Genomic DNA, 14791 nt, shown 5'->3' with positions numbered 1-14791 from the left:
TGTGATTTTATTTTACTGATTTGGCTGTTAAAAAAATTCCCCCATTTACATGTTGTGTGCATTTGAAGTTATTGAATTCAGATATTCTTACTAGAAAAACACATTTTAAAGCAATGTTAAAGGAAAAGTGCACTTTGAAAACAAAGTCGGAATTCTCCTACATGGTCAAAGAACGCCAATGGAAATTTGTTTGTAAAAATGTGCAGTTTTAATTTTCTGTTGAAAAATACCTTCAACGTTTTGATCATCATTAACACCAGTTTATGCGGGCAGCAAATCCGCTTTGGAAAAGTTGACTGTGGGAAAAATGACTAGTCATTCATTTTAGGTGGCATTTTTCCACAGCGAGATAGTCCTAGAAGAATCTTTTGCTTTTGGAGTACAGGTGATTCCTTTGGTGAACTCCTCAATGGTCAATCTAAGAGGTCCACTAGAGAATCGACTGATCCAAGCAAGAGCCTAATACCTGGATACCCTTGTGGATGAATAATCAGTGAGAATAAGGAAGCTGAATAAGAGAAGTATTTACCATCTGACTTGGACTGCTCTTTCTGAAGCGTGACAAGTGCAGAGTTCCCTTTCATGATGTAATTTGGCATTTTTGTCTAACATGTAAAAGCAGCCCTGGCAATAGGTACTTATTGGGTAGCACTGACAAAATTGTAACCTCTACTGACTCATTAAGGTGTCTTGCCACATTTGGTCCACCATGCCATAGTAGCCATACTTACCGATTGGACAGCTTGAACAACAGAGCATCTTACACAAGCATTTGCAATGCAATAGGTCTCGCATTTACGCGAGTTTGAGCTATTGACATTGCAAATGACAGTGCCTTTTATTTTATTTTTTGTTTTCGTTTTTAAAACCTAAATAAAAGGCATTGTAATTTGCAATGTCAATAGCTCAAACTCGCATAAATGCGAGATCTATTGCATTGCAAATGCTTGTTTTAAACTAATCAACAAGTGTTCTGTTGTTGTGGTTAAATGCCGACTTAGTATTTAAGGCTCCCAACTACATACTTAATGCCAACATGTTGGGAACTGCAAAGAAAGGTACTTGAGTAATATCAATTGTATGTCTTTCATAGCTAAATTGTAGGCAGAACACCCCTAACATGCAGTTCTGGTGACACTGCCAACAACCTGAAATTAAATACTTTGATACACAGCCCAAGAGCACTACCACACTTCCTAATCAACCCTGCTGTGGTCTTGTTAACTATTAGCCATCTCAAAAGTCCTACTATCAGACAAACTGGCATTTGTGACTCAGGGGATCGAAAGAAATGGAACGGCTTAGTGACTATACAGGTTAACATGAATGAGAGCATGGTACTGAGAAATGGGAAAACAGAGACAGTCAACTGGCATGATATCCCAGCACCGGCTTCTACCTTCAAGTAACAAACAATAGTATATAGTCTTCTATACTAACCTACTGCTCCAAATTAACCTCCTCCTACACAATGCCTAGGCTGGTGGTGAACTCTCCCTTCTTCACCTTATATTTAGTCACCTCACAATAAGTCATTACATGTATAAAGTACGTAATGACTATTCGATCAAACATGCGCACCTCATATCAGCTTAGAGAGAGATTCATTCGGGCACCTCTAGAGGCTAGCATAAGATCTTCAGCAGACCTGCCAACTTCACGAGTTTCCATGCGTGATGTGGTGCTCCGGTCCAGGGTTTTTCTTTAAATGCTGGGACTTGGTCTTGTTTATTCCACTATAACACATGACTACAAGTCCCAGAATTTAAAGAAAAGCACTTTACAGTAACAGTTTACAGTAAATTTTAAACATTCGTCTGTTAGCTGTGTCACAACCTTTGAACTAAAACCTACTTCCTTATGTCATTTCACTCGCAGTATATCAGAATGAATATCGTATGTTTTTTTCCACTTTAACATGCCTTGTTCATTTTGAAATACTGGCTTGTTTTTTTAGAATGGTTTCTTTAAATCTTCCTCACATCTCACAAGTGTTCCATTTGCCTGCACTTGACCCATTAGTTGCTGCACTTATAACTCTGCCTGCATGCTTAATAAACAAAAACATAAAGTGCACCAGAAAAAGTCCAGCGCACTTAATTAGGGCATAGATTGCAGGTGTGAGCAGGAACTAGGGGGGGATGGGGGAGTGCATTTCAACGTAAAATGACGACGTAATAGGTAAGTAGAGAATTTTTCCTTCCAATTGTGCTTTTGTGGTGAAAACTTTGAAAGGAAACTAAATTCATTGCACGTTTAGGTCACACTCAGGGGTTTGTATGCACTCAAGCCTCCTCACCGGTGAGAGGCTTTTCACCGGGCTGGGCACCCCCCTCGTATCCTCCGGCTGCAGGCGTCACACGAGCACGATGCTGAGGGGGCTGTGCGGGCCCGGACACGTCAACGCAAGAGGTCGGAACCGAGCGCGTGCCCGGGCCTCTCGGGTGACGGAGAGCCGGGGGAGGGGGACACTCACAGGCCCGCGGTGAACATGGCAACCGTGAAGATGATGCAGAGGCCCGAGACCACCGCCATGAAGTCTGGCATCTTCGCGATAGGGGCGGGCACGGTCCTCGAGACTCCACCGCTGCTCCGGCGACAGGAAGCTCGAGACCCGAGGAGGAGAGCTGCCGCCTCCCCGGCCTGGCCCTCCCCGCCCGCCTTCTGGGCCTCGACGTGCCGCTCCCGAGACGGTCGTGGCCTGGAGACAGTGTACGATACAGGAAAAAAAAGCCAAAATTGCAAAAACAGATACGGAAGGTGCTCAAATATGCACCAGCTATTACTGGTATCACAGTCCTATGCAAACTACACGACCTGGAAGACACAAAATAGCTCATTAGAAAATATCCAAATTAACTGAGCAGCGATAGTGAACAAATAACTAAACCTGCTGGTAATGGCGGAAAACGAGGACCACAAAAAAGTGCATACAGTGAAAACCAGCAAATATAATAATCCAGAAGGTAAACTCTAAAGAACTGCAATTGTAGGGCATAACGAAAACATTAAACAACAAGCGGCACTGAGCGATCGCTTGAGCGATCGCTTTCTCTATCGCTATTGTAAAAAAACACACGCCCGCGCGTGGTGCGTGCGCGCGACACTGCGAGGCATATGTTTTTAATTATCGCGCCCGTGTCTGGGCACGATCATTTAAAACATATGGGCTTTGGTGCGAGTAACAGACACCAATAGACCATGGGCGGAGCAATGCGCCCGCCTTTGGCCTATTGCGTGCTCTGTTGAAACAAAACCCGCACTCAAAGCCTAATTAGAGACCCCAAAACAGAAAACACACGCACGAGCGTGTGCGATTCCAGGGTCCATTTTTGAACCCCGGACAAAAGGACTCTCCCCTGCGCGAGCACTGCTGCGCGCGAGACCTAAAAATGACTAAATGGCTAGTATTACAATAGTAACACATTATTCAGCTTTTATGATACTGACCAATTGAGTATTAATCTGGTGAAGGCAATGACCACATCAGCAGCCAGGCAACTGACCCCCTCAGGTGTTCTTACCTAAGGGTCCGGAAAAGCCCATTGGAAGTGTCAGTCTGTCACCAGTCTTTGAAGGAAAGCCTTTCAGATAGACATATAGATGCATTTGCCCATTTGCTACACTTACCTTCAGATTCTTGGCTTGCAGGGTGCTCAGTAAAACGCATGGCCTTTTCTGCCTAATCTCCATGTACTTAAGCAGCATGGGTACTGGATTTCAGGAGATGGTGAGCAGACAGCCAGGGGTGGCAACGATAGCAAACGGGGCTGATCAGTTCTCATTCTCCCTCGCCTGAAAAATAAACTTTATGAATATGCAATTTTCAACATGTAGTGTATTATATGTATTGCTCTTCAATGGCGCCTTTTATAATTTTGAAAGTTATACCCCTTAGAAAGTAAAAAAAATAACGGTTCCTCTTCCATATCAGCTATTTTATAATTAATCGCGATTCCCTGCATCTCTAGGCAATAAAGGCTGGAAATTGCCCGCCCTGCAATTATGGGCCCATAACGAGGGAGGATAATTTACACCTCCTGTCAAGAAAATAGGGAGCGCTGCGAAGCAGGGGCTGTCTCTTACCTGAACAAGTATTGGCAAAGCCAATATGTCTCGTATTGGCTTTGGTAATATTTTTTAGCTAAACCATAAAGCAGTGTGGATGCTTTACATTGTCGCTAAAACTAATTTAAGAAAGTGCTACGATGCAGCCAAGTGCAGTAGCACTGGTTGCCTCATAGTCTTTTCCTTATTATTTTTTTTAGTCGTGCTTCTTTACAGCATTGCTACAAATCTGTGCCAAAATCGGCAATGCCCATTCTTTACAGCATGAACAAAAGGCAATGGCAGAGCCAATAGTCTCAAAGGTGAGAGCTATTTCCAATGCCAGTGCTTATTAGGTCTCCACCTAACACCCCTGTAGTTCTGAGCAAATCAGTTAACGTCCCCATGTGTAAAAAAGAAGAAAAATATGACGTCCGGCCAAAAAATCCTATCACATAAAGAATGCAATTTCGCCTTTGTCTTGGTGAAAATACATTTTCAAGCAGATGACCTGTGTTTTCACCATACAAGCAGTTGGAATCTGTTGTCACAATGAACATGAATTTCTAAGGCAAAAAGGGCTTCTTTGAAGTGTGTGTGTGGCACAGTAAAACATAGCTACAAATGGCAAGAGGTTCAACAAGGCTAATACCTTAATCACAGTGAGATCCGTGAAAGGACAGCATACAAGCTGAAGCAATCCGTATTTGGTCCATGCTTCAGCCAAAAGAAGAAGTGAAGCCAGCATGCCCTGGTCAGTTAGAAGGTAGCAAGTAAAAGCAGCAATTAATCCAATGAATGTTAAGCAAAGGGCAGACTGCAAGCAGGGCCAGCTTTAGCACTGGTGGTGCCCGGTGCACCATCTTTTTTTTGGTGCCCCCCGGACTTTCCCATGACCACCTCCTCGGATTCCCTCACTAACACCTGGCAAAAGTGCCCCTCATCTCTCCACAGCACCTCTCCCAAGTACATTTAATTTGTTTTAAAGCACTGGTAAAGGCTGGCTTTACTAATCCACTCAACTATCCACATACATTACAGATCTGTTCTTTGCAAAAGGCGTATTAACCCTCTGCTCTACTTTATGGCAAGCCAAAACAGCCCTAGACAAAATTCTGATCTCTTTTTAGCAGGAACATTAATCACAAGGTACCTTGACATTTTTATTGCTGCCTGAAAGCTAGATGCACAAGGAACTCTGCAGCAGGTGTTTTTGAATCCTATATTATTGCTAATCACAGTGCCCTTCTCCAGGTCAGCACCATGTGCGGCCACACCAGTCGCACAGCCCTAAAGCCGGCCTTGACTGCAAGCCCCTTGTATACAATATATCTCTCGCAAGCAAGTGTGCATGCGCCGTTGCAGGCGAGACCTAAAAAGAGGGGGGGTGGGGGAGGGGGGGGGAGGGGGGGGGGAATGTTCTCCCGCAGCCTCTTCAGAAGTAGAGGGTTCACACATGCATGTCCAGGCTCTTCACTTTGATTTTGCTGAGAGGAAAGTAAAAAAAAAATAAGCCGAAAAATGAGCGAGTGCTGTTGGAGAAGGGAGCCTAACGTTCCATGCAGACTGTATTACCACTATTACCACACTGGGTGGAACGTTAGGAGCTGGCCAAATAATCAGAATGCTTCTTTTGCTGGCTATGTCTGGCATCATAAGCCCGCTAAGGCAGCAATCTGTGCTCTTAACTGCAAAGGTCCCTCCAGGATGCTGCGGGCCTTTGGAGCACTGCAGGAGCTGTCCATTACCTAAATGATAGGAGTACAAATAGGTTCCATTCTCCCACAGCACTCTCTATTTGTCAACTTTTTTGGGGCCGATGGGACTTCCCTCAGCACAATCAAAGGGAAGAACCTGGACAGCCATGTGTGAACCGGCTGCTTCTGAAGTGTCTGAGGGAGTGCCACTTTTTCCTGGATTGGAGCAGCACATCATGCATGGACCTGGGAAACTTGGCAGAGCGGTACAGGAAAGTGATTAAAGGATCCTCCGACTAGTGGGAAACTTTTACATCTTCGATGAAAACCTGCAGTGGATGCGGAATCTACCAGCAGTTGGGACCTATTTATATTGTCGAAAAATCTGTTTCCTTTAACACGGCATTGTTATTTAAGGAACATTTTGGAGGTAACTTTTAGTTGCAACCAACGGAGGAGGGAAACCATAAAGGGAGAAATACAAAACTTGCTTGATAATATTCCGCATGATGGCAAACACGTATAGTATGTTTTTTTGTCTGTAGGTTTATGCTTTGTATTTACTTATTTATATCTGATGCTGTGTAAGACTCTTAAGCGTGTATGTACGTCGTTTAATATTGTTAATTATCTTTCGCCCGACATTTTCTTTTAGCTTGCAGCAATGATCCCGACGGATGATGATGCTAAGGGGTCAGGTTCTTCTGAGGAGAGAAGACAAAATACAGGAGTTTCAGATTTCCCGCCACCAACAGGACGTGAAATTATTTTAAGGACAACTGTGCCCAGACCAGCACCATATTCGAAAGCTCTGCCCCAGCGTATGTACAGTGTTCTCACAAAAGAAGATTTCAGACTTGCTGGTGCTTTTTCGGCTGACACATCATTCTTCTAACTCATTGCACAAATTGAGGCCCTTTTACAGCCAATGGTATAGATTCTGCAAGTGCTGCTTCACTGCTGCTATAATTTATGTCGGATATTATTTAATTTATCCTTTATGCTTTGCTAGAAACTGAAATGCTTGCCTGAACAAATACTCACTTCGTGTCTAGTTGCAATGCAATTGAACACCACCTTCAGAACGTTTAATGTATATGCAGTTGCAGATTAAAGCGGTAGTGTGTCCCGGAACCATTGTTAAGAATAGTACTGGTCTATACTTATCTTAACTCATTTTTGTTTTTAAAAATTTGCCAGATCTCATATTTGCATAGTTTTCCTGTATGAAACGGCTCAACAGGTTTTCGGAAACGTGTGCACTTATTCCCATTAAAGGTGTGGTATTCCAGGAAAACAAGGTGACAGAACACGTTCGGTTTGGTCCCAAATATGGACTATATTTTTGAAAATTATTTTTTTTGTTACTAGTTTATTGACGTGTGCTCCAACTATAAATGTCATACTAGGTCTGCTACTTCGAAATAACTAAACATTAAATAATAATAGAGTATTGTAATTTAATATTGTTTTTTCTTTTCTCTCATTATGCTATTTCATTATGCAAATGTATACCACTGTGAGCCTTCTAGTCAAACTAGCTTTTGTTAACAGAAATTTGCACATCTAAAAAAAAAATTTTTAAAAAAGGAAATTTCTGTTTAAGACGTTTAGAAGAAAATACATGTAAAAGCTTAAATGTGTTTTGGCTCACCACACTCTGCTTGATAATAATTTCGCTGATATTCTTTTAAAAGGCTGCCTTTTCATTAAAAATGACTGCATTTTATATGATTATATCTTGTTTTGTTCCTGTTATGAATTCATTAAAAAAGTCAAACTTTGGGTGAAAAAAGTTTGGAATGTACAATGGATTTTATATGTTGTGTAGAACCAGTGATATGTCAAAGTTCATGTGTAAATTCCCTTTTATGTACAGCATGCATATATTCTTACTAAATGTGTAAAAATGTAAGATTAATAGTCTATAATGTAAATGTAACTCTGTACATTACACATGCTGTGCCATCATTGTAATTAAATTGTTTAACTTGTGAACTCAAACATGTTGCTACCATTTTCATTTCTATTTTCAAACGGGTACAAGAAAGCAATCCGCATCATTGACCTTTCCTTTGATACAGCATGAGTTAGTTTATTTACAAAACTAAGCTGATATAGCGTAATAAAGGAACTCTGAATAAATAAATGCAGCAAGCATATTGTTGTGTATAGATACAACTTTAGTAAAAAGTACATCCAGGTTAGAAATTTAGACTAAAGACCCAGATTTACTAACATTGTATGACCGGTGGAGTCACTTTTTTGGTACAGCCCGACGCAAAATCTACTTTGGGATTTATAAAGCCAAGCAAAGCCCGATATGCGTGGATATATATAAATAAATATATATGCTACGCACCGCACTGCCTTGCATAGAAAAGCATTACATGGGTGTTTCTGTGCATCAACCCATGTATTTTGAAGCAAACCCATATTTCTTAAAGATAGTAAAAGGGGGTGTGCCCACCCGAGGCTGGCATAACGAGGAAAAATATCTTCATTTCTCCTCTTTAGTTCCTCTCTGCATGCAAGGAGGAATAAGTCTCCTGGAATAGTTATTGTGCTGGAAAGTCATGGCGCATTTGTGCCTACATTGGTGCTGGGCAGCTAGAATTGTGCCAGTGCTATGGGAGGGCATCACTGTGCCATATCTGAGTAAATATGTTGCATTTCTGCTCTCTCCTTTTGGCGCAGTGCAGCAACTTCCCTTACTGCGTTGCATCAAAGTTTAGTCATTTCCTGATAAACGTTCAGGTGCAACTCAACCTTAACTCAGAGTTTGCCCCAAAAGTGTTAACGTCACATAGTGGGTGTACCAACACAGTCTGTGCTTCCCATGTACCACACAGTCTCTAAGACTCTGATGTTAGCTACTTTACATTTTCAGCACAGCTATCATTGCTTGTAGAGCACAGGGTGAACTTGTCTTAATGTAAATGTAATATTGCGGGAAACAGCATACATATGACCGAATTATCTCCATTTCTTTTTATATTCAGAATATTTTATTGAGTTTTTGATCAAATACAACTAAACAATAGACAACACATAAAATATTATGATTAAGCAATAATACCTAGATAACATTGTGTATCATAATTAAAACCATAGAACAAATTATCTTAGGTAATGAGAAAATACATAATTAAAAGGGAGGATAGAAGGAGGGGGAAGGAGGGAACAAATATAGCAATTAACGTATAAGATGCAAACAGAGCTACTATATGCCATAATAAGACCAATCATATTAAGTTCAAATCTGAATTGAAATTATTAATACAGCATTAAATGGATAAATATGCATCAACAGGTAACCAAAAAGATTGATAAGAGAAACAATTATGAGTGATCCCATTCATAGATAATTGAGCACCTCTCCTGGAAAAAATAACCCATGACCACCAAGCATTAACAGATAATACAGAAACATCTTTCCAACAAAAAGTAATGGATTTTAAAGCAGCCGAAATAAGAACATTTAAAAGTTTACTCTCTAAATCATGTATATTTTGTGGAAGAATAGCAGATTTACAAATTATTAACTGATAGGAAAGATCAATTTGAAATTTAAAAATCTTCTTTATGATATCCCAAACTTCAGACCAAAATTTAAAAACCAAAGGACAATCAAAAAGCATATGTTGTAGTGAACCAGGGTGTGATTTACAATGCCAACAATCAGGGGAGGGGAGAAGTTTAGCTTGGAACAAACGTGATGGAGTCCATAAACGATTATAGAGGATATAAGAATTAGTTTGGTAGATTGAAACAGGTAACCACCCAGATATACTATTTTTTTTTTTTTTTTTTTTTGAAAAACCTTTATTGATGTTTCAATCATTTACACGTATGGGCCTACAACCCCCCGGGGCCGGCCGCTAAGTAACCAGGATAATAATAGCAAATGTCAACACAGGCGGCACCTCGGAGAGCAAAGTCTTCAATCCAATATAGTCCGGCCAATGAGCCGCACAGGTAGGACACCAGGAGAGAAAGGGTTTTTCATTTTATGATAAGACAAAACAATAGGATCAAGTGCCAAACAATTTCCCAACAGCGAGAAGGGGCAAGGATAAGAGACGTAAACAATAAGCAGCACTACATTAAATCAATGGCGCGGGAAAGTACGGATGAGGAGAAATATCAAAGATAGTTGCGCCTACAGGTCCCCGTACCTAAAGCCCAGCGAACCCCCCGGAAACTGTGGCACACATAAAGAGCAAACGATTCACAATCAGGGTGGCGTATCGCACTGATCCCAGAAAAAGAAAGCAAAAAAGAAATAGTGAAGAAAACGGAGGCCATGGAAAAAGAGATAAAGACTAAAGAGTCCCCTCCCCCATCCCCCCACCCTGCACCTCTGCGAATGAGTATGGCCCCACCCCCCAGCAGTGTGCCTGTCGCCCTGGAACTAGACCCGAAATATAGAAGAGACAGGGAAAAAGAGAGTGAGAAAGAGCCCCCCCAGACGGGGGGGCGGAAAGAATATAATAAACTGGAGGAGGGCCTTAAAAACATACCCCCGGCTTCTCCCTCCCGCACGGTGAAGTCTCCCCCCAGCAAACGATTAGCAGCACCAAGTCGAACATATCAAGAAAGGGGGGGGGGGGAGAGAATGGGGAGCCTTATACACCAACTATGCAAATAACTACGAGAGCGCGCAACAATGAGTCCGCCTGTCTACTAGGTAACCACCCCCGAAGAATCAGCCTCAGCCTTGACCGCTTTTTGCGATTCTGCCCATGCCTGTCCCTCGACCCAGCACCATGTCCGATGTCCCAAGGTACAGGAGTGTCCGAAAACAGTCGGGAAGCGCCGCACACAGGTGGGGTGGAAGTCTCTGAGCATCCGCACTGACCACTTCATGGAGGGGCGTCTTTCCCAGTGCCGCCCCAGGATCTGCACTGCACACAAGGTCCAGACAGGTTGAATCAGCCAAATGAGACACCCGGTGCTGGAATTGTCCCTGGGCCGCCGGAGACCGCGCACGGGACAAGGCCACCATCTTCCGCTCAGGTCCGATACCTCCGGAACAAATCAAGTCCACAGTTAGCCGACCACACGGCAGCATATTGTCCGGAGTGTCCGGCTGTACACTAATCGCGGGGGGGGCCGCAACATCTTCCTCTTGTGTGCAGTGTGGAAAGCCACTGTGTACCTGTGGACCAGCATGCCGCCACTGTCCCAACGCTGTTACCACATCATCTAGCTTCCCCTCCAGGACCCCGGCGCCATGAGCCAAGGAGGAATGAAGGGCACCAAGGGCCTCCAGGAGGTTGCCGTATCCCAGAGCAGCTCCCTCCGATCGCTCCGCCACACTCCCGAAAGTCACACACCCCCAGTCTAGTTGCGTCCCAGCGGACAGGATGGTAGGCTGCATCGCGACAAAATGGCCGCTGGGAAGGCCCGACTCGTAGTGGGGCCAGGACCCCGGGAACAACTCCTCAAGGTCCACGTCGCTGAAGACAGGGATCCTGGGGCAGGCACAGATTCAGCCGTTGCACGGTCACGGGCAACAGTCGTCTCTGCCACGGACCAGCTCCCGCGAAAAGCCGGGAGCAGCCCGCAAGGATCAGGGCGAGCCAGGGACGGCGTCCGGGCAGCTCACCGTCAAAGGCAGGGGCAAACGCCACGGAATCCAAGAATTGCACACCCGGGCATGTCCTCAGTCCGCAACGTTCAGCAGGGGGGAGCGGCCGCAGCGAAATGCAGGCCGAGGGGAGCTCCACTCCGGTGGACCGACTCCACCCAGTCACCACAGGCCGCTGTTGTTCAACTGCCTCCCGGCCAAGGCGTCCACTCGAGGTCCCGGCTTCGGGACCGCACGGGCCGCAAAGTTCAACCGCTGATTTCTCCGGTTGTACGGCAGTCAGAGACCTCAGAGTCACACGATCGGTTGCCACTTTCGTTTACGAACACGATCTCGTAGCGCAGAATGAGGATCTCATGCAGGATATCCGTGCGGGATGCGGAGGTTCACGGAGCCGGGAATCTACGCTGCCGTCCCGGTCGCCATCTTGGCTCCTCCCCAGATATACTATTAAGCCAAATATCTTTCCATGTGTTAGCGGACAAGGAAAGTGAAAGTTCATTATTCCAAAAAGTGAAATCATCTCTATATTGCTACCTAGAGTATCAGATAATTTTTTATATAAAATAGAAACCCCATGAGATGATTTTGAAACTGTTTGAATATAAATTGCTAAATCAGCTGAAACATTAGAAGGGATGGCATTAGGAAAGGAGTCTAAAATTGAATTGCACAAATATTGATACTTAATAAAGTCAGATTTAAACAAACCAAAACTTGTTTGCAATGTTTCAAAAGAAATAAACGTATTATTGGAATAGACATCTTTAAGATAAAAAAATGCCAGCCTTAATCCATGAAAACCAGAAATTAACATTCCTGTTCAATTTAATAACATTACTATACCATAATGATAATTCAACAGTGTTGTTCATGGGAAAAAGAAAAATTAAGTCAAGATCATTAAATAACATTTTAGTGGATTTAATAATAACTGACTTTTGAATAAATGGAGCATTGTTATGCATGGACACCAACGTGGGTAATGGAAATGGATTCGTAATTGATTTCTCAATATGGAGCCACGTAGGAGAATTATTTAAAAAGAAGCAATTAAACCATAGTGAACTTTGTTTTAAAATAAAAGCTTTATGATAAAGAAAAAAGTCTGAGATACCAAATCCAGCATTACGTTTAGGAACTTTTAATTTTTTATAAGTAATACGAGGAGGTTTGTTGTTCCATAAAAACCTTGACAAAAGTTTATCAACATCTTTATAAAACTTTAATGGAAATTGAGTAGGAACCATGGCAAGGGTATAGAATATTTTAGGAGCTATAGGGCCATATGTAGGTAGGGTCACATTTACCGACTCATAAATACCGAATTGTACCAATTCGGTATTTATGAATCGGTAAATGTGATGTAGGTAATCAATCGGTAATATTTACCGATTCGGAAAGGGTCGGTAATTTAGAATCGGTATTTACCGATTCGGTAATGATGCATACCTTCCCATTGATTCCTATGGGCCAGGAGGCCCATAGGAATCAATGGGAAGCCAGTTACCATTACCGAATCGGTAAATACCGAATCAGTAATGGGGGAGGCAGTATCATGGGTGGCAGGGTGTCACATTGACACCCTGTTGCACCCCTGAATCGTCCATGTGTGCACTTGTGGCGCACATACATGCCCTAAGGGCATGTATGTCTGCCACATGGCACTTTGACATCAGCAAAATATCACGTTTTGCTAGGTATTCGGTATTTATCACCAACCTATATTTGGTGGTAAATACCGAATTCTTTTTCCTAGTCATCACTCATTTGAGTGTTACCTACATATCATTTCAGGATTCGGTATTTACCGAATCGGTAAAATTACCGATTCGGTAAATTACCGAATCCTGAAATATGCCCCCTACATAGCAAATGCCTAAATACCGGTCGGTAACGGGATATTTACCGAAAATCGGCTGTTACCGACGGGTATTTGGCTTCCTACATATGGCCCTTAGTCATTTTAAGAGAATCCATCCTACCCCACCATGAAAGATGTAATGCTGACCATTTAGACGTTTTGTCTTTAATATAGTTTTGGATAAAATCACAATTTAGATTGTCGATTGTATGGAAGAGGAAAATAAAATTCCAAGATATTTTAACTTATTCTTTTGCCAAATAGTTTCCTGCATGGGAAGCATATCAGGAGTGCAATAAACATTTAAGGGAAAGAACTCAGTTTTGTTAGTATTTAAAGTGTATCCAGAAACTGCAGAATACTTTGTTATACTATCCACTAATGAGGGAAAAGAAGATATAGGGTCACTAATAAATAAAAGCACATCATCCGCATAGGCAAGGGTTTTAACAGTAACATCCTTTTTTTTTTTTTTTCAAAATTTTATTGAAACAAGAAATCAGATACAAACATGGGCCTACAACCACCAGGGCCGGCCGCTAGATTCAGAAATGATCGTACATTAGTTAAAGCAGTAGGCGACACCTGGGGCTCAGCCCCGTAAATGGCTCAGGATAGCTCGAGAGAAGCAGGAGACATACATTTAACATAAATAACAACAAAAAACAAAAGGCGAGGCATACAGGCAGAAAACGTGGGTCAGGCTACATCCGGGGGACTTTTACTCCAAGACTTCAATTAGCTATCAACAGGAGGGAGTATTGAAAGATCGGGGGGGGATAACGGGAAAGGAACATCCATATATGCGATTATACAATCAGTTACGAGGAACCATCAAGGGTCAGGGGGACAAAGCAATATCGGTGTCCACTAGGGGGGGCGTACAGATACCCCCACGATATACGTTCCATTGCCCCCAAATTCTACCCCATGCCCCGGGCTTACCGCGGGCCACATATACAGTCTTCTCCCTGAACATACACCAGTCCATGTTTTCCTTCCATACTGACACGGTGGGTGGCCGCTGGGAGCCCCAAAGCTGCGCTATATCCCTCTTGGCAATCATGTAGCCCAGGGCCGCCCACCGAGTCTGCGCCGCGTTATAATCATTAGGCTCCCACACATTCAAGACACAGCGACGCACCTCCGGCAGCAGCTCCACCCCGGTGACTTGCCCCATGACCCCATGAACCCGACGCCAGTATTCCGCCACCTCCCGGCACTCCCAGAGGATATGAAGAAAGGTGGCACTGAGCCCACACCCCCGCCTGCAGAGCCCATCCTCCGAGAATCCCATCGAAACCAGACGGGGGCCCGTAACATACACCCGGTGGAGAATCTTTAGCTGAACCAGGCGGAGGCGGGCTGGAATGGCAACTTCCTTGGGGGATGATAGTGCGGACTGCCAGTCCTCGTCGTCTAATTCCACCCCGTCCACGTCTCCCGAAGGCGCACCAATAGGTCGGCCCGATTGTTAATGAGTTTTTTATAAATTAAGGAGATAGTACTGTCGGGAACATGACCATCAAGTATGCGGTCCTCGAGGGGCGAAGAGGCCGGGATCTTGGTCCCCTCCCCAAAGACAGAGAG

The 14791-nt window shown here is 43.5% G+C and overlaps 1 protein-coding gene across 6 annotated transcripts in view; it reads left to right on the top strand.

The window, feature by feature from the left end:
- RAB3GAP1 (RAB3 GTPase activating protein catalytic subunit 1) overlaps positions 1-7748 on the top strand; it is a 673051-nt gene extending 665303 nt beyond the window's left edge. For all 6 annotated transcript variants that reach the window (XM_085645769.1, XM_085645771.1, XM_085645770.1 and 3 more), the window contains one exon: positions 6400-7748. In XM_085645769.1, coding sequence (XP_085501895.1) covers positions 6400-6639 — 240 coding nt within the window. In that variant the 3' untranslated portion in view covers positions 6640-7748. The remainder of the gene's footprint in view (positions 1-6399) is intronic.
- Positions 7749-14791: the final 7043 nt, after the last annotated feature.

This window comes from Triturus cristatus, chromosome 3_1 (genome assembly GCF_964204655.1).
Source record: "Triturus cristatus chromosome 3_1, aTriCri1.1, whole genome shotgun sequence".
Taxonomy (NCBI): domain Eukaryota; kingdom Metazoa; phylum Chordata; class Amphibia; order Caudata; family Salamandridae; genus Triturus; species Triturus cristatus.
This window is presented reverse-complemented; position numbering and strand designations above follow the sequence as displayed.